The 19,799-nt window shown below is 49.0% G+C and overlaps 1 protein-coding gene and 1 long non-coding RNA gene across 2 annotated transcripts in view; one reads left to right on the top strand and one right to left on the bottom strand.

Moving 5' to 3' along the window:
* Positions 1-19,799, top strand: part of LOC143793010 (cytochrome P450 3A29-like) — a 104,939-nt gene that overhangs the window by 79,100 nt on the left and 6,040 nt on the right. The window contains exon 11 of the mRNA XM_077279563.1: positions 18,485-18,711. Within this exon, the coding sequence (XP_077135678.1) occupies positions 18,485-18,711 (227 nt within the window). The remainder of the gene's footprint in view (positions 1-18,484; positions 18,712-19,799) is intronic.
* Positions 3,225-6,646, bottom strand: LOC143793011 (uncharacterized). The gene is made up of 2 exons (XR_013220028.1): positions 6,574-6,646; positions 3,225-3,303 (listed from the first exon to the last, which is right to left on the bottom strand). It is a non-coding gene; the product is annotated as an uncharacterized LOC143793011 (long non-coding RNA).

Here is a 19,799-nt window from a genome sequence, read left to right as displayed (position 1 = left end):
AGGGAAAATAAGACCTCTCTTGCCTCCAGAGAAAAGACCCCAAAGTTATAATACAAGCCCCCAACAAATAATAACGGTGAGGTAAGAAGAAAAGACAAACGTAAGAATGAACTAGATTTTAGCAAAGAGAGGCCCACTGACTAATAGCAGAAGATAGTAAGATGACTTATATGGTCAGCAAAAAACCCTGCAAAATATCCACGCTGAATATCCAAGAACCCCCGAACCGACTAACGGTGAGGGGGGAGAATATCAGCCCCTAGAGCTTCCAGCGATATCAGGAATCACATTTTGTACAAGCTGGACAAAAATATGAACAATGCAAATAAACAAAAATAAGAAAGCAGGACTTAGCTTATCTTGCAAAGAACCAGGACCTGAAGACAGGAGCAAACAGAAATGAACTGATTACAACGATGCCAGGCACTGGACTGAGAATCCAGGAAGTTTAAATAGCAACACCCCAGGCCTAACGAACCAGGTGAGACCCAACCTGGGAAAAGACAATCCAAGTGCCAAACCACTAGTGACCACAAGAGGGAGCCAAGAAGTATAGTTCACAACAGTACCCCCCCTTTAAGGAGGGGTCACCGAACCCTCACCAAGACCACCAGGTCGATCAGGATGAGCAGCGTGGAAGGCACGAACCAAATCGGCCGCATGAACATCAGAGGCGACCACCCAGGAATTATCCTCCTGACCATAGCCCTTCCATTTGACCAAATACTGAAGCCTCCGTCTAGAGAGACGAGAATCCAAGATCTTCTCCACCACGTACTCCAACTCGCCCTCAACCAACACCGGAGCAGGAGGCTCAACAGCAGGAACCACAGGCACAACGTACCGCCGCAACAAAGACCTATGGAACACGTTGTGAATGGCAAACGACACCGGAAGATCCAAACGAAAAGAAACCGGGTTAAGAACTTCCAAAATTTTATAAGGACCAATAAAGCGAGGCTTAAACTTAGGAGAGGAAACCTTCAGAGGGACATACCGAGAAGACAACCAAACCAATTCCCCAACACGAATTCGGGGACCCACACCGCGGCGGCGGTTGGCAAAGCGCTGAGCCTTCTCCTGTGACAACTTCAAGTTGTCCACCACATGATTCCAAATCCGCTGCAACCTATCCACCACGGAATCCACCCCAGGACAGTCAGAAGACTCAACATGACCCGAGGAGAAACGAGGATGAAAACCAGAGTTGCAGAAGAATGGCGAAACCAAAGTAGCGGAACTAGCCCGATTATTAAGGGCAAACTCAGCCAATGGCAAGAAGGTCACCCAATCATCCTGGTCCGCAGAAACAAAACATCTCAAATAAGCCTCCAGTGTCTGATTAGTTCACTCCGTTTGGCCATTAGTCTGAGGATGAAAGGCAGATGAAAACGACAAATCAATGCCCATTTTAGCACAAAAATATCGCCAGAATCTGGACACAAACTGGGATCCTCTGTCGGACACGATATTCTCAGGAATGCCGTGTAAACGAACCACATTCTGAAAAAACAAAGGAACCAGATCGGAAGAGGAAGGCAACTTAGGCAAGGGCACCAAATGGACCATCTTGGAAAAACGATCACACACCACCCAGATGACAGACATTCCTTGAGACACCGGAAGATCAGAAATGAAATCCATGGAAATGTGTGTCCAAGGCCTCTTCGGGACGGGCAAGGGCAAAAGCAACCCGCTAGCACGAGAACAACAAGGCTTAGCCCGAGCACAAGTCCCACAGGACTGCACAAATGACCGCACATCCCGTGACAAGGAAGGCCACCAAAAGGACCTAGCCACCAAATCTCGGGTACCAAAAATTCCCGGATGCCCTGCCAACACCGAGGAATGAACCTCGGAAATAACTCTGCTGGTCCACTTATCAGGAACAAACAGTCTGTCGGGTGGACAAGAGTCAGGTATACCAGCCTGAAATCTCTGCAACACACGTCGCAAATCAGGAGATATGGCCGACACGATTACTCCCTCTTTAAGAATACCAGCTGGCAGGGCTGCCACTAGAAATTTTGGGGCCCCATACTGGCAAAATTTTCGGGGCCCCCTTGAGACTCCGCCCAGGCTCCACCCCAGCCCCGCCTCCATGCTCCACCCCTCGAACTGTCCACGGTCCCACCGCTCTCTCTTGGAAAAACTCCACTTCTCACCAATCACACATTGAGGGTACGTGTCCACCTTCAGGATGGCCAGCGGTTTCGTCAGAGCGGCAAACCCGCTCGGCGCTAAGCCCCGCCCCCTACTGTGACGCGATGATGCCGGATGTGTTCATTGCACACATCCGGGATCATCGCACCCCACACATAGGGCCCTGTGTTATAGCTTGCGGCGTCGCAGCTGCCGCAAGGAACACGGACATGCTGCGATCTTAAAAGAAGCACCGCATGTCCGGAGTCGCAGGGCCGACGGGTGCGTGTTACCACGCATAGTGGAGACGAGATTTCCTAAAATCCCCTTCACTATGCTGGAACATCTGGACGCTGCGTGTTTGACGCTGTGGCCCCACCCACGCAGCGTCAAACACGCAGCGTTTACTTAACGTGGACACATACCCTAACAGTTCCCATCACCAGATCACACATATAGCCGGCAGCTTTTGTAAGCCGCCACCATAACACGGTAGACTCTTTTGGCCGGGCACTACTCTGCTGTAACCTATTAAATATTTGTTAAAATATGCAAAACAATTTAGGTATATTTTTATTTATTTTTCAATTTTTAAAATGACCAATAATATCACATAAAAAGAACAAATACCGCTACACCATGACAAGATGACATATTACCACCACAGTGATCGAATAATATCACATACAAAGAACAAATACCGCTACACCATGACCAGATGACATATTACCACCACAGTGATCGAATAATATCACATACATAGAACAAATACCGCTACACCATGACCAGACCGCATATTACCACCACAGTGATCGAATAATATCACATACAAGGGACAAATACCGCAACACCATGTCCAGACCACATATTACCACCACATAGTGACTGAATACTACAATTCTGATCAGTAATAAAAAAAAAGCACCACACTATCACCATAAGTGCCATTATACACAGGAGATCTCTACTTAGTATGCAGTGTCTGTGTACAGATAATACAGTGATCACTAGTGAAATTATACACAGGAGCTCTGTATATAGTATACAGTGTATAGTGTCAGTGTATAGGTAACACTGACTCACCAGTGACGTCTCTATGTGAAGTCCTTCATCTTTCATCCAGCACAGACCGCCATCATGTCTTCCAGCCAGGACTCGTTTCTGCAGGAAATAACACAGTTATCTCGAGCTCCGCTTGTAGAACACATTACTTAATTTTTCCCAACTTCTACATTACACCGCATAAAGAAAAAGAGGCGACATAGTGTCACTCTACACAGTAACAGGACCGCCCCCTCATTTAAAACACTGTCCTCAAAAAATAAATACATCACTGCAGTAATAATATCCCTTAATTAGTCCCTATGGTAATAATATTCCCCATCCTGGCCCCCGTGTGTCTCATTCCTGGCGTCAGCCATATGGTCTCCCATCCTGCCCTAATGAGTATCCTTTCTGCACCATATGATCTCCCCATCCTGCCCCATCTGTCTCCATCGTATCCATCCTGCCCCATGATCCTGCACAACCTGTCTCCAATTCTGCCCCCAGTGTCTCCAGTCATGCCCCCATGTCTTTCATCATACCCCATATCTCCATTCTGCCCCTGTGTCCAGCATCATAGCCCCTGTGTCCAGCATCATAGCCCCTGTGTCCAGCATCTCAGCCCCTGTGTCCAGCATCTCAGCCCCTGTGTCCAGCATCTCAGCCCCTGTGTCCAGCATACTGCCCCTGTGTCCAGCATCTCTGCCCCCTGTGTCCAGCATACTGCCCCCTGTGTCCAGGATCTCTGCCCCCTGTGTCCAGCATCTCTGCCCCTGTGTCCAGCATCTCTGCCCCCTGTGTCCAGCATCTCTGCCCCCTGTGTCCAGCATCTCTGCCCCCTGTGTCCAGCATCTCTGCCCCCTGTGTCCAGCATCTCTGCCCCTGTGTCCAGCATCTCTGCCCCTGTGTCCAGCATAATGCCCCCTGTGTCCAGCATAATGCCCCTGTGTCCAGCATTCTGCCCCATGTCCAGCATCTCTGCCCCTTTGTCCAGAATACTGCCCCTTTGTCCAGCATACTGCCCCTTTGTCCAGCATACTGCCCCTTTGTCCAGCATACTGCCCGTGTCCAGCATCTCTGCCCCCGTGTCCAGCATACTGCCCGTGTCCAGCATCTCTGCCCCTGTGTCCAGCATACTACCCCTGTGTCCAGCATCTCTGCCCCTTTGTCCAGCATCTCTGCCCCTGTGTCCAGCATACTGCCCGTGTCCAGCATACTGCCCCTGTGTCCAGCATCTCTGCCCCCTGTGTCCAGCATACTGCCCCTGTTTCCAGCATCTCTGCCCCTTTGTCCAGCATTCTGCCCCGTGTCCAGCATCTCTGTCCCTTTGTCCAGCATACTGCCCCTGTTTCCAGCATCTCTGCCCCTGTGTCCAGCATACTGCCCCTTTATCCAGCATACTGCCCGTGTCCAGCATCTCTGCCCCTGTGTCCAGCATCTCTGCCCCTGTGTCCAGCATCTCTGCCCCGTGTACAGCATCTCTTCCCCCTTTGTCCAGCATACTGCCCCTTTGTCCAGCATTCTGCCCCTTTGTCCAGCATCTCTGCCCCTGTGTCCAGCATCTCTGCCCCGTGTCCAGCATTCTGCCCCTGTGTCCAGCATCTCTGCCCCCTGTGTCCAGCATTCTGCCCCTGTGTCCAGCATCTCTGCCCCCTGTGTCCAGCATTCTGCCCCCTGTGTCCAGCATTCTGCCCCGTGTCCAGCATACTGCCCCCTGTGTCCAGCATCTCTGCCCCTTTGTCCAGCATCTCTGCCCCTTTGTCCAGCATACTGCCCCTTTGTCCAGCATACTGCCCCGTGTCCAGCATCTCTGCCCCTTTGTCCAGCATACTGCCCCTTTGTCCAGCATCTCTGCCCCGTGTCCAGCATCTCTGCCCCTTTGTCCAGAATACTGCCCCTTTGTCCAGCATACTGCCCCTTTGTCCAGCATACTGCCCCTTTGTCCAGCATACTGCCCCTTTGTCCAGCATACTGCCCGTGTCCAGCATCTCTGCCCCCGTGTCCAGCATACTGCCCGTGTCCAGCATCTCTGCCCCTGTGTCCAGCATACTACCCCTGTGTCCAGCATCTCTGCCCCTTTGTCCAGCATCTCTGCCCCTGTGTCCAGCATACTGCCCGTGTCCAGCATACTGCCCCTGTGTCCAGCATCTCTGCCCCCTGTGTCCAGCATACTGCCCCTGTTTCCAGCATCTCTGCCCCTTTGTCCAGCATTCTGCCCCGTGTCCAGCATCTCTGCCCCTTTGTCCAGCATACTGCCCCTGTTTCCAGCATCTCTGCCCCTGTGTCCAGCATACTGCCCCTTTATCCAGCATACTGCCTGTGTCCAGCATCTCTGCCCCTGTGTCCAGCATCTCTGCCCCTGTGTCCAGCATCTCTGCCCCGTGTACAGCATCTCTTCCCCCTTTGTCCAGCATACTGCCCCTTTGTCCAGCATTCTACCCCTTTGTCCAGCATCTCTGCCCCTGTGTCCAGCATCTCTGCCCCGTGTCCAGCATTCTGCCCCTGTGTCCAGCATCTCTGCCCCCTGTGTCCAGCATTCTGCCCCTGTGTCCAGCATCTCTGCCCCCTGTGTCCAGCATTCTGCCCCCTGTGTCCAGCATTCTGCCCCGTGTCCAGCATACTGCCCCCTGTGTCCAGCATCTCTGCCCCTTTGTCCAGCATCTCTGCCCCTTTGTCCAGCATACTGCCCCTTTGTCCAGCATACTGCCCCGTGTCCAGCATCTCTGCCCCTTTGTCCAGCATACTGCCCCTTTGTCCAGCATCTCTGCCCCGTGTCCAGCATCTCTGCCCCTTTGTCCAGCATTCTGCCCCTTTGTCCAGCATTCTGCCCCGTGTCCAGCATCTCTGCCCCTTCGTCCAGCATACTGCCCGTGTCCAGCATTCTGCCCCGTGTCCAGCATCTCTGCCCCTTTGTCCAGCATACTGCCCCTTTGTCCAGCATTCTGCCCCCTGTGTCCAGCATCTCTGCCCCCTGTGTCCAGCATCTCTGCCCCCTGTGTCCAGCATCTCTGCCCCGTGTCCAGCATCTCTGCCACTGTGTCCAGCATCTCTGCCCCGTGTCCAGCATCTCTGCCCCCTGTGTCCAGCATCTCTGCCCCCTGTGTCCAGCATCTCTGCCCCCTGTGTCCAGCATCTCTGCCACTGTGTCCAGCATCTCTGCCCCCTGTGTCCAGCATCTCTGCCCCCTGTGTCCAGCATCTCTGCCCCCTGTGTCCAGCATCTCTGCCCCTGTGTCCAGCATCTCTGCCCCCTGTGTCCAGCATCTCTGCCCCTGTGTCCAGCATACTGCCCGTGTCCAGCTTTCTGCCCCAGCATGTCCAGCGTTCTGCCCCGGGCCCCACCCCCCTGGGATCGCCGCTCTGAAAAAAAAAAAAGCCGAGTTCTTACCTTGCCATGCTCCTGCGGCGGGGAACCTCACTTCCTCCACGCAGCCGCAGGTGAAGGACGCACTCGCCGGCGGCTGACAATGACGTCAGACGCCGGCGAAGTGCGACTGCGCACTGCGGCCGCTGAAGTCAGCTGCCAGCCTCCGACTGGCTGGCGGCGGCCGGCGGCTGTTAACTATTGACGTGCGGGCACGGGCCCGCACGTCAATAGTGTCCCGCAGCGCCGGCAGGGGGGGGCCCGCAGCGCCGGCAGGTGGGGGGCCCGCAGCGCCGGCAGGGGGGGGCCCGGTGAGCAGATTAGACGGGGCCCGATGCGGGCCCCCTCTGCTCACCGGGCCCCATACGCCAGTCATGGCTGTCATGCCCTGATGGCGGCCCTGCCAGCTGGCTCCGAGACTCCAGGAGAGTCAGGCACAAAGCTCCTAGAAAGAGCATCAGCCTTAACATTCTTCGAACCAGGCAGGTACGAGACCACAAAGTCAAAACGAGAGAAAAACAATGACCAACGAGCCTGTCTAGGATTCAGGCGCTTAGCAGACTCGAGATACATCAGATTTTTGTGATCAGTCAAGACCACCACACGATGCTTAGCACCCTCGAGCCAATGACGCCACTCCTCAAATGCCCACTTCATGGCCAACAACTCCCGATTACCAACATCATAGTTCCGCTCAGCAGGCGAAAACTTCCTAGAGAAAAAGGCACATGGTCTCATCACAGAGCAACCAGAGCCTCTCTGCGACAAAACAGCCCCAGCACTAGTGTTGAGCATTTCGATACCGCAAGTATCGGGTATCGGCCGATACTTGCGGGTATCGGAATTCCGATACCGAGATCCGATACTTTTGTGGTATCGGGTATCGGTATCGAAACAACATTAATGTGTAAAATAAAGAATTAAAATAAAAAATATTGCTATACTCACCTCTCCGACGCAGCCTGGACCTCACCGAGGGAACCGGCAGCGTTCTTTGCTTAAAATGCGCGCTTTTCCTTCCTTCCGTGATGTCACGGCTTCTGATTGGTTGCGTGCCGCCCATGTGGCCGCGACGCGACCAATCACAGCAAGCCGTGACGTAATTTTCAGGTCCTTCTAGGCATTCAGTATTTTAAAATTACGTTCCGGCTTTGTGATTGGTCGCGTCGCGGTCACATGGGCGACGCGACCAATCACAAGCCGTGACGTCACGGGAGGCAGGAAACGCGCGCATTTTTAAAATTACGTCACGGCTTGTGATTGGTTGCGTGCCGCCCATGTGACCGCGACGCGACCAATCACAGCAAGCCGTGACGTAATTTCAGGTCCTGAATGCAGAAATAGGCATTCAGGACCTGAAATTACGTCACGGCTTGCTGTGATTGGTCGCGTCGCGGTCACATGGGCGGCACGCAACCAATCACAAGCCGTGACGTAATTTTAAAAATGCGCGCGTTTCCTGCCTCCCGTGACATCACGGCTTGTGATTGGTCGCGTCGCCCATGTGACCGCGACGCGACCAATCACAAAGCCGGAACGTAATTTTAAAATACTGAATGCCTAGAAGGACCTGAAAATTACGTCACGGCTTGCTGTGATTGGTCGCGTCGCGGCCACATGTGCGGCACGCGACCAATCAGAAGCCGTGACATCACGGAAGGAAGGAAAAGCGCGCATTTTAAGCAAAGAACGCTGCCGGTTCCCTCGGTGAGGTCCAGGCTGCGTCGGAGAGGTGAGTATAGCAATATTTTCTATTTTAATTCTTTATTTTACACATTAATATGGTTCCCAGGGCCTGAAGGAGAGTTTCCTCTCCTTCAGACCCTGGGAACCATCAGGGATACCGTCCGATACTTGAGTCCCATTGACTTGTATTGGTATCGGGTATCGGTATCGGATTAGATCCAATACTTTGCCGGTATCGGCCGATACTTTCCGATACCGATACTTTCAAGTATCGGACGGTATCGCTCAACACTACCCAGCACCGATCTCAGAAGCATCCACTTCAACCTGAAAGGGAAGTGCGACATCAGGCTGGCACAAAACAGGCGCCGAAGTAAACCGGCGCTTCAGCTCCTGGAAGGCCTCCATGGCTGCAGGAGCCCAATTAGCCACATCAGAACCTTTCTTGGTCATATCCGTCAAAGGTTTAACAACGCTAGAAAAGTTAGCGATAAAACGACGGTAGAAATTAGCAAACCCCAAGAACTTCTGAAGACTCTTAACAGACGTAGGTTGAGTCCAATCATGAATAGCTCGGACCTTGACTGGGTCCATCTCCACAGCAGAAGGGGAGAAAATAAAACCCAAAAAGGAAACCTTCTGCACTCCAAAGAGACACTTTGAGCCCTTCACAAACAAAGCATTATCACGCAAAACCTGAAACACCCTCCTGACCTGCTTTACATGAGAATCCCAATCATCAGAAAAAAACAGAATATCATCCAGATAAACAATCATAAATTTATCTAGATACTTCCGGAAGATATCATGCATAAAGGACTGAAACACTGAAGGAGCATTAGAGAGCCCAAAGGGCATCACCAAGTACTCAAAATGACCTTCGGGCGTATTAAATGCAGTTTTCCATTCATCTCCCTGCCTAATGCGCACAAGGTTGTACGCACCACGAAGATCTATCTTGGTGAACCACTTGGCACCCTTAATCCGAGCAAACAAGTCTGACAATAGTGGCAAAGGATACTGAAACTTAACCGTGATTTTGTTCAGAAGCCGATAGTCTATACAAGGTCTCAAAGACCCGTCTTTCTTGGCCACAAAAAAGAATCCCGCACCAAGAGGGGAAAAGGATGGACGAATATGCCCCTTCTCCAAAGACTCCTTGACATAAGAACGCATCGCGGCATGCTCGGGTACAGACAAATTAAATAATCGTCCCTTAGGAAATTTACTGCCAGGAATCAAATCTATAGCGCAGTCACAGTCCCTATGAGGAGGAAGAGCACTGGACCTGGACTCACTGAATACATCCTGATAGTCACACAAATACTCAGGAACTTCTGAAGGAGTAGAAGAAGCAATAGACACCGGCGGAGAATCGCAATGAATTCCCTGACAACCCCAACTCGACACAGACATAGCCTTCCAATCCAAAACTGGATTATGGGTCTGTAACCATGGCAGACCCAAAACGACCAAATCATTCATTTTATGCAGAACAAGAAAACGAATCACCTCCCGATGCTCAGGAGTCATGCACATGGTCACTTGTGTCCAATACTGCGGTTTATTTTCCGCCAGTGGCGTAGCATCAATTCCTCTGAGAGGAATAGGAACTTTTAAAGGCTCCAGGACAAAACCACAGCGCTTGGCAAATGACAAGTCCATAAGACTCAGGGCAGCACCTGAATCCACAAACGCCATAACAGGGTAGGAAGACAATGAGCAAATTAAAGTCACAGACAAAATAAATTTAGGCTGCAAATTACCAATGGTGACAGGACTGACAACCTTGGTTAGGCGTTTAGAGCATGCTGATATAACATGTGTAGAATCACCACAGTAAAAACACAGCCCATTCTGATGTCTATGATTTTGTCGTTCGGTTCTAGTCAGGATTCTATCACATTGCATTGAGACAGGTGTCCGTTCAGACAACACCGCCAGAGGATTAGCGGATTTGCGCTCCCGCAACCGCCGATCAATCTGAATAGCCAGCGCCATAGAATCATTCAGACTTGTAAGAATTGTGAAACCCACCATCACATTTTTAATGGCTTCAGAAAGGCCATTTCTGAAATTTGCGGCCAGAGCACATTCATTCCATTGAGTAAGCACGGACCATTTCCAAAATTTTTGGCAATACACTTCAGCTTCATCCTGGCCCTGAGAGATAGCCAGTAGGGCTTTTTCTGCCTGAATTTCAAGATTAGGCTCCTCATAAAGCAATCCGAGCGCCAGAAAAAACGCATCAACATCCGCCAATGCCGGATCTCCTGGCGCCAACGAGAAAGCCCAATCCTGAGGGTCGCCACGCAAGAAGGAGATAACAATTTTAACTTGCTGAGCTGAATCTCCAGACGAACAAGGTTTCAAAGATAGAAACAATTTACAATTATTCCTAAAATTCCTAAATTTAAATCGATCTCCAGAGAACAGCTCAGGAATAGGTATCTTAGGCTCTGACATAGGACCCTAACAACAAAATCCTGAATGCCCTGCACTCGTGCAGCAAGCTGATCATGCCACTCAGAGAAAAAGGGGAAGGAAGAAAGAGAAGAAAAAACAAAACAAAAAAAAACTCAGAACTTCTTTTCTTTTAATCCCGCTTCTGCAATGCATTAACTATTCACTTGGCCTGGCATACTGTTATGATCCCAATGGCAGAGGATCTCAGAGATTACAGCAAAGTCTGCAAACATAAATACCAGCTCATAGGGAAGTGGTAACTAGGCTGACCATATACCTGATCCTAGCACAAACAACTAACAGTAGCCGGGGAACGTGCCTACGTTGATTCTAGACGTCTCGCGCCAGCCGGAGAACTAACTAACCCTATCAGGGAAAATAAGACCTCTCTTGCCTCCAGAGAAAAGACCCCAAAGTTATAATACAAGCCCCCAACAAATAATAACGGTGAGGTAAGAAGAAAAGACAAACGTAAGAATGAACTAGATTTTAGCAAAGAGAGGCCCACTGACTAATAGCAGAAGATAGTAAGATGACTTATATGGTCAGCAAAAAACCCTGCAAAATATCCACGCTGAATATCCAAGAACCCCCGAACCGACTAACGGTGAGGGGGGAGAATATCAGCCCCTAGAGCTTCCAGCGATATCAGGAATCACATTTTGTACAAGCTGGACAAAAATATGAACAATGCAAATAAACAAAAATAAGAAAGCAGGACTTAGCTTATCTTGCAAAGAACCAGGACCTGAAGACAGGAGCAAACAGAAATGAACTGATTACAACGATGCCAGGCACTGGACTGAGAATCCAGGAAGTTTAAATAGCAACACCCCAGGCCTAACGAACCAGGTGAGACCCAACCTGGGAAAAGACAATCCAAGTGCCAAACCACTAGTGACCACAAGAGGGAGCCAAGAAGTATAGTTCACAACAGTCTCCCTTGTCCCCTTGTGTCAGTCTCCCTTGCCCACTAGTCCCCTTGTGTCCCCTTGTGTCAATCTCCCTTGCCCACTAGTCCCCGTGTGTTCCCTTGTCAGTCTCCCTGGCCCACTGGTCCCCCTGTGTCCTCTTCTGTCAGTCTCCCTTGTCCCCTTGTGTCAGTCTCCCTTGCCCACTAGTCCCCTTGTGCCTTTCTCCCCTGCCTCCTAGCCCCCCTGTGTCACCATTGTGCCTGTCTCCCCTAGCCCCCTTGTGTCCTTCTCCCCTGCCCCATAGTCACCATTTGCCCGTGTCTTTCTCATTGCTCCTGTATGGAGGGGCTGCATTACACTATGAGTGGGGCTGCGTAATATTCTATGGGGGTTACATTATATTGTATGGTGGAGCTGCATTATACTTTTGTGGGGTGGCTGCATTATACTCTGTGGGGGGCTGCATTGTTCTATATGTGGGCTGCATTATACTGTATCGAGGACTATGGGGAATACATTATACTATATGAAGAACTATGGGGTGCATTATACTATGAGAAGTGAATTGTACGACATGGATGACGATGGCGGTGCATTATACTATATGGAGCACTATGACGAGTGTATTATACTATATAGAGGACTGAGCAGTGTATTTTAATATATGGAGGCCTATGAGGAGTGTATAGTACTATATGGAGGACCGAGGAGTGTATTATACTATATGGAGGACTATGAGGGGTGCATTATACTATATGGAGCACTATGAGCAGTGTATTATACTATATGGAGGACTTAGGAGTGTATTATACTATATGGAGGACTCAGCAGTGTATTACACTATATGGAGCACTATGAGGAGTGTATTTTAATATATGGAGGACTATGAGGAGTGTATTATACTATATGGAGGACTATGAGGAGTGTATTATACTATTGTACTTTATGGAGGACTATGGAGAGTGTATTATACTATATGGATGACTATGAACTGTGCAGTATATTACATAAAGGACTATGGGGGTGCATTATATTATAAGGAGTACTATGGGGGTGCATTATACTTCTTATATGGATCCCCATGACTTCTATGTAAGCCCCTGTTGAGTATAATGGTTTATTTTATTTTATAAATTACATAACAATGGCAGTATGGGGGACAGATATGTACCAGGATGGGGCACCGGATAGTTACGCCACTGAGGTCACACTATACAACTTTGCAATAAAGCTTTAGTGTGCGAAATTAATAGGGAAAATCTGAATTTGGGTGGAAAATATTTTTGCATGGTTGGGGGGGGGGGGGGGCATTTGAAAGTTCTCATCAGGGCCCATAACTTTCTAGTTACGCCACTGCTCTTTGTATATACGGCCATAAAGCACAACTGAAATAAGACTCAAAAAAATACGCTTTACATACATATGGTCAGAAAATTCAGTTAAAATGTAAACACTTTTATTAACAACATGATCTAAAAACATGGTAACAGTAGATATAATATACCACAGGTACAGGAAAAATAGGTGGGTACACCCTGGATAAGTTAAACACTTGTAAGCTATGTGCACACACGTTCAGGATTTTTTTGCATTTTTTCGGCTGTTTTACGCAGAAAAAACGCTTAAAAAACGCATACATAAGCATCCCATCATTTTTACTGCATTCTGTATGTTTTGTGCACATAATGCCTTTTTTTTCCGCATCGCGGTAAAAACGCAGCATGTTCATTAATTTTGCAGATTTTTTGCATTTTGCCGCTATTTAATGCATTGGGAAGCTCCGGAAAAAAACGCACAAAAAACGCACAAAAAAACGTGAAAAAAACGCATGCGGATTTCCTGCAGAAAAAGTCCGGTTTTGTTCAGGAAACTTCTGCAGAAAATCCTGACGTGTGCACATAGCCTAAAGGGTAAGGGTAAGTATACATGATGGTAGACTATACCTACTTTAAAGGGAATCTGTCACCTCATTTTGCCACTATAAACTGTAGTCACCGCCATTAGGAGCTTATCTACAGCATTCAGAGACAGACACGTGAGTCAAATACACCACTTGGTATTGTGACTACCCTTTAGCATTACAGAATGCTATAGATAAGCCCCTAATGGCGGTGGCCGCAGTTTATAGCGGCAAAATGAGGTGACAGATTCCCTTTAAAGTAGGTATAGTCTACCATCATGTATACTTAATCACCATAAACAGCCAAGGTTTGCATACATTAAGTTTGTACAGCCTTTGTCTAATATGCATATATTACATGATTCACATCTCGTCTAATAACCATCTCTAAAAGAGGAGAGGAAATCCTCGATATGTCTGAAAACCATAGGCAAATGAAAGGAACCACCCCCAAAGCACATTCTAACTAACAGCATAGTTGCAATAATAAGATGTAGTGTATACTGTATATAAGGGGGTGCTGGGAGATGTGGCACAGTTAAAAGCCTAGAGTACAAGTCAAAGGCAGACAAAGGTATAGTTACCTCGAAACCAAAAGCCGGGGACCCACCACACCTGATGCTCATTTAGCACCGAAATGCTTTGTCCACTCACAAAAAAAAAATCTGCTGCAAATGCTGAATGTATACACAAACCATTAGTAAGCAGGTTTTCCAAGATTCTAAGTAAACTTCCACATTAACGCCAAACTAGACATAGCCAAAAAAAAAAAAAAAGCATTCCTTTCACGGAAAATGAATTATCGTGTTTTTCAGACTATAAGATGCCCTGGACCCAGAGGCGTAGCTAGGGTTTCAGCTTAGGGGGGGCGAAACATCTGAGTGGGCCCCTAACCAGCTAACCCTGATTACAGCTACCATTGCGCACTTATTGTGAATATAGGGGAACCTCAGAATATGACCCTACTGTTATTGAAAATAAATCTATATACAAAAACGAACATTGACTTTACCGCCATATTGGACCATATGCACAATAATAATGTCCCCTAAGTTCCCCCATGTACTGCTCCATTATACACAGTATCGTGAACTTAAAGCTTCCCTATACACAGTCTAAGGCCCCCACAGCTCCCCTATACACAGTATGATGGTTCTATAACTCCCCGATACACTGTATGATGTTCCCACTGCTCCCCTGTACACCGTATGATGTTCCCACTGCTCCCCTCTACACAGTATGATCCCACTGCTCCCCTATAGATAGTATGAGCCCAATGCTCCCCTATACACAGTATAATGCTGACAGAACTCCACTATAGAAAGTATAATGCCCTCCAGAGCTCCCCTATATACAGTGTAATGGGCCAACAGCTCCCATATGCACAATATGCCTTCACAGTTCCCTATACACAGTATGATGGGCCCGCAGCTCCCGTCAAACAGTATGATGGGCCCACAGCTCCCTTATACACAGTATGATGGGCCCGCAGCTTCCTTATACACAGTATGATGGTCCCGCAGCTCCCTTATACACAGTATGATTGGCCCGCAGCTCCCTTATACACAGTATGATGAGCCCGCAGCTCCCGTATACACAGTATGATGGGCCCGCAGCTCCCTTATACACAGTATGATGGACCCGCAGCTCCCGTATACACAGTATGATGGACCCGCAGCTCCCTTATACACAGTATGATGGGCCCACAGCTCCCTTATACACAGTATGATGGACTCACAGCTCCCTTATACACAGTATGATGGACCCTCAGCTCCCGTATACACAGTATGATGGACCCGCAGCTCCCTTATACACAGTATGATGGGCCCACAGCTCCCTTATACACAGTATGATGGACTCACAGCTCCCTTATACACAGTATGATGGACCCTCAGCTCCCGTATACACAGTATGATGGGCCCACAGCTCCCTTATACACAGTATGATGGACCCGCAGCTCCCATATACACAGTATGATGGACCCGCAGCTCCCTTATACACAGTATGATGGGCCCACAGCTCCCGTATACACAGTATGATGGACCCGCAGCTCCCATATACACAGTATGATGGACCCGCAGCTCCCTTATACACAGTATGATGGACCCGCAGCTCCCGTATACACAGTATGATGGGCCCGCAGCTCCCTTATACACAGTATGATGGACCCGCAGCTCCCGTATACACAGTATGATGGACCCGCAGCTCCCTTATACACAGTATGATGGGCCTACAGCTCCCTTATACACAGTATGATGGACTCACAGCTCCCTTATACACAGTATGATGGGCCCACAGCTCCCTTATACACAGTATGATGGACTCACAGCTCCCTTATACACAGTATGATGGACTCACAGCTCCCTGTCATGATTTGGATGTCCCGGTCATTTACTCATCCTCCGGCGTATTCACTATTTTGTGGCACTGCTGCAGTCCCACTGCTCAAACTTGTGAGCGCAGCTTCTGACTGGCCAGAAGTTAGAAGCTATGTCACAAGCGCTCAATGTAAGACTATGAGGCTATGTGCACTTGTTGCGGATTTGTGTGCGGATTTACCGCGGATTTCCTGTGTTTTTGGTGCAGATTTCACCTGCGGAATCCTATACAGGAGCAGATGTAAAATGCTGCGGAATCCGCAAAAGAATTGACATGCTGCGGAAAATACAACGCAGTGTTTCCGCGCGGTATTTTCCGCACCATGGGCACTGCGGATTTGGTTTTCCATAGGATTACATGGCACTGTAAACCAGATGGGAAACTGCTGCAAATCCGCAGCGGCCAATCCGCACCGTGTGCACATAGCCTGAGAGTGAGAGAGAGGCCAGAACGAGGCTCCCATAGACTTACATTGATTAGTGACCTCTGCGCTGCTCCATGAAACACTGGAGCCTTGGACACGCCACAAACTGCAGGAGACGGAGCCGAGCGGAGACTAAAACAGATGAAAGCGCCAGAAGGTGAGTATCAGACAGGGGGCAGGGGACGGGGATTGTCAGCACCGCTCCAGCAGTGAAATAAAAAATAATGCTGGAGTGGTGCTGTAAATGTGATGCAGCTCTTGGTTACTGTATGCGGCTCCTTATACTAATACTCATAAAAGGCCCAGGTGGTACGTATCAAAAGCCCCCGACCCCCCCATCTCCAGCCTCCCCAGACAGCAAATATTACATGTGATGGAGTACATATAATATCAGAACAAAACATCATAATATTCAGCCCCCAGTGCCCTGTCCCCCCTCCCCCACTTCAGCCCTAATACCCCCATCATCTCACATCCACCCCTCAGTGCCCTGTCCCACCTCAGCCACCTTCTGCCCTCACAGCATCCTCAGGGTCTCACATTCACCCCTCAGTGCCCTGTCCCACTTCACCCACCTTCTGCCCTCACAGCATCCCCAGGGTCTCACATTCACCCCTCAGTGCCCTGTCCCACTTCACCCACCTTCTGCCCTCACAGCATCCCCAGGGTCTCACATTCACCCCTCAGTGCCCTGTCCCACTTCACCCACCTTCTGCCCTCACAGCATCCCCAGGGTCTCACATTCACCCCTCAGTGCCCTGTCCCACTTCACCCACCTTCTGCCCTCACAGCACCCCCAGGGTCTCACATTCACCCCCCAGTGCCCTGTCCCCCCTCACTCACTTTCAGCGCCCACAATACCCCAACAGTCTCACAGTGACATACCTGAATTTAATAAACCTAATAAGTCCCATCCCCAGCACTTACTGATAACGTTTGCACTGCAGGACCAGGAAGTGTGAGTGAAATGCAGGGTGTGGGCACTAGGACCCAGCTGCCTGAGCCAATCCCAGCGTGCACAGAGTGAAGAAAACTGCAGCCAGGAAAAGCTTCATGATCAGGTCAGACGGGCGAAACCATTCACTGCAGGGGGGAGACTGCAGCCGGCCACTGTGCTAGCAGCGTGCAGAGTCTCCGTCAGAGGGGAGCAGACATTATACTGCTCTGCTCCTATGCGGTGCTCTGCCTCCTCACAGAAGTGGCCCTGGCTCCCGGGGGGCCCCTTCATGTGACAGGGCCCGGGGCGATGGCCCCCTCTGCCCCCCCAGTAGCTACGCTACTGCCTGGACCATAAGACACACCTAGGTTTTAGGGGAGGAAAATAGGAAAACATTGAACCTGTCTTCAAGATCAGGCATTGTAAACTAAAGGTACGGGCATAAAGGCGCTTGTTCTACCGGTTTAATAGGTAACATCACTGTAAAAATCCGTAGCCTGGTTGTTTGGGCCTGTGTGGTGGAACTGTGGGTAGGGTTTTTGGCTCAGCTCTGGCCCCTCAGCTGCCTCTGGTGTCAGTGCCTTGTTATTGTTTTAAATTTCACGGTGGCACAGTCCTAATGGCAGGCGGCACTTGCACACATTCATTTTGCAGCGGGCTTCAGTAAAATGGCGCCGCGTCGGTGCATGTACACATTGATCTCCAAGCTGTCTTCAGCAAAATGGCGCTGGAGGCAGCGCATGCGCAGATTTAAATCTTGGCTCGTCATTAAGCCGAGATCTAAATTTGCTGACTCTGGCATCATTTTCCTGAAGCCCACTGTGAATTCCATTTGAACAGCGGGGGCTCCCCTCAAGACTCCCTTGCTTCGCACAGATGGGACACCCCTCTTCCCATCCCAGGGCCCACAGCATCGTCCCATACCTCCAACTGGCCTTTTGCAGCGGCGACCCTGCTGCTGCCTCCTGTGACCCCGCACCACCGCTGCCGACTCCCTCAACCCCCCACTCCAGACCGCCAGGTATAGCTATATTTGGACTATAATACACACCACCATTTTCATCCCAAATTTTTTGAAAAAAAAAAGTGTCTTATTATCTGGAAAATACAGTACTAATAACATGTGGTGAATGTGGTGGAAATGTATGAACGTCTGATTAAATTAGAAGATGATCTCTGGTACACCAAATATAAAGAAGAACATTATTCAATGTATTCATTGTCTTCAGGCTCCTCCGACATATGAAGCTCTGAATCAGATGGAGTACCTTGATATGGTGATTTTTGAAACCTTACGACTGTACCCCGCAGCTGGGAGAATTGAACGTGTTTGCAAGACCACAACTGAGATCAATGGAGTGACTATCCCAAAGGATGTCGTAACTGTTATCCCGGTCTTTGTGCTGCACCGTGACCCTGAGCTTTGGTCTGATCCAGAGGAATTCCGACCTGAAAGGTATCATATAAGTGGGGGCATTTATTGGGAAAACATAATTGCCCTGATGGATAATTTGTGTTTTTTTTAAGTCCCTTTCCCTGTGGTATGAGTTGCCACTTTTGAGTCAAAGAGTCAAATTCATCAAAATGACGCAAGCAATTCATGAATTTGGCATATTGTCGAAAATGGCCTTTTTTTCCTGTCCTGAACTGTTTTTGTGACTTTCGGGGGAAAAATTGTGCCAAATTTTGGGCGTAAACAAGAATATACCAGGAGGACTAAAGTGAAGCTGTGTCAAATTTTGTGACTTTTTAAAAACCGGAAGAAAGCATCTGGAACTTCTAAACTCTGCCCATAAAGTGGGAAAAAAAACAAGCGAGCACATATAAAATATACTGCGGTAGTTCATCATGTGGCAGCACAGAGAACACCATCTCTTTAAATCCTTGTTGGTTTATTGTTGGCATAAACCAACCCATGGGAACAAAACTCAGCCTTTTTTACTAAAACAGGAACAAAACAACAAAAGGAAAACAAAAATTCTGCAACACAGTCCGTATGTTGTGGGCGGCACCCCGCTTTGGAGCAGCACAGGTTCAGTCTGTGGTCAATGAGCCACAAAGCCTCTGGAGACTCCTCTCTCCAGGGTAGCTGAACCCAGATTGCCTGTAGAGCTTGGTTATTTAAACCAAAAAGTCTGTGATTTTCCCATCATGTCATTGATCACATGTTCATGACCTTACGCAGGTCCTGGCAGGTCTGCCAGGGAAGATAAAGTGGACCTTCTCCCACCCACTCTATGAAGGTCCACATAAAACCAGCCCTTTTATGCAACTTAACCCTCACAACACTAAGTGTGCTGGAGAAAAATGCTCTGAATTCATATCACTGACTCAGTTAAGCGCACTGACACATATCTCCCCTCTACCAACCTGCCAGTGACTCTGTCACAATACTTTAAAAATGGCAGAAATAGAATAAAAAATTGAGTGCAAACAAAAAAAGGTGCAAATTACACAAAATTAGACAAAAAACAAGAGCATTGATGAATTGGGGCCAATGAATATAAAGAGAAAAGATCATATTAAATAGCCTCCCAATTCTAC

Source organism: Ranitomeya variabilis, chromosome 1 (assembly GCF_051348905.1).
Source record: "Ranitomeya variabilis isolate aRanVar5 chromosome 1, aRanVar5.hap1, whole genome shotgun sequence".
NCBI lineage: Eukaryota > Metazoa > Chordata > Amphibia > Anura > Dendrobatidae > Ranitomeya > Ranitomeya variabilis.
This window is presented reverse-complemented; position numbering and strand designations above follow the sequence as displayed.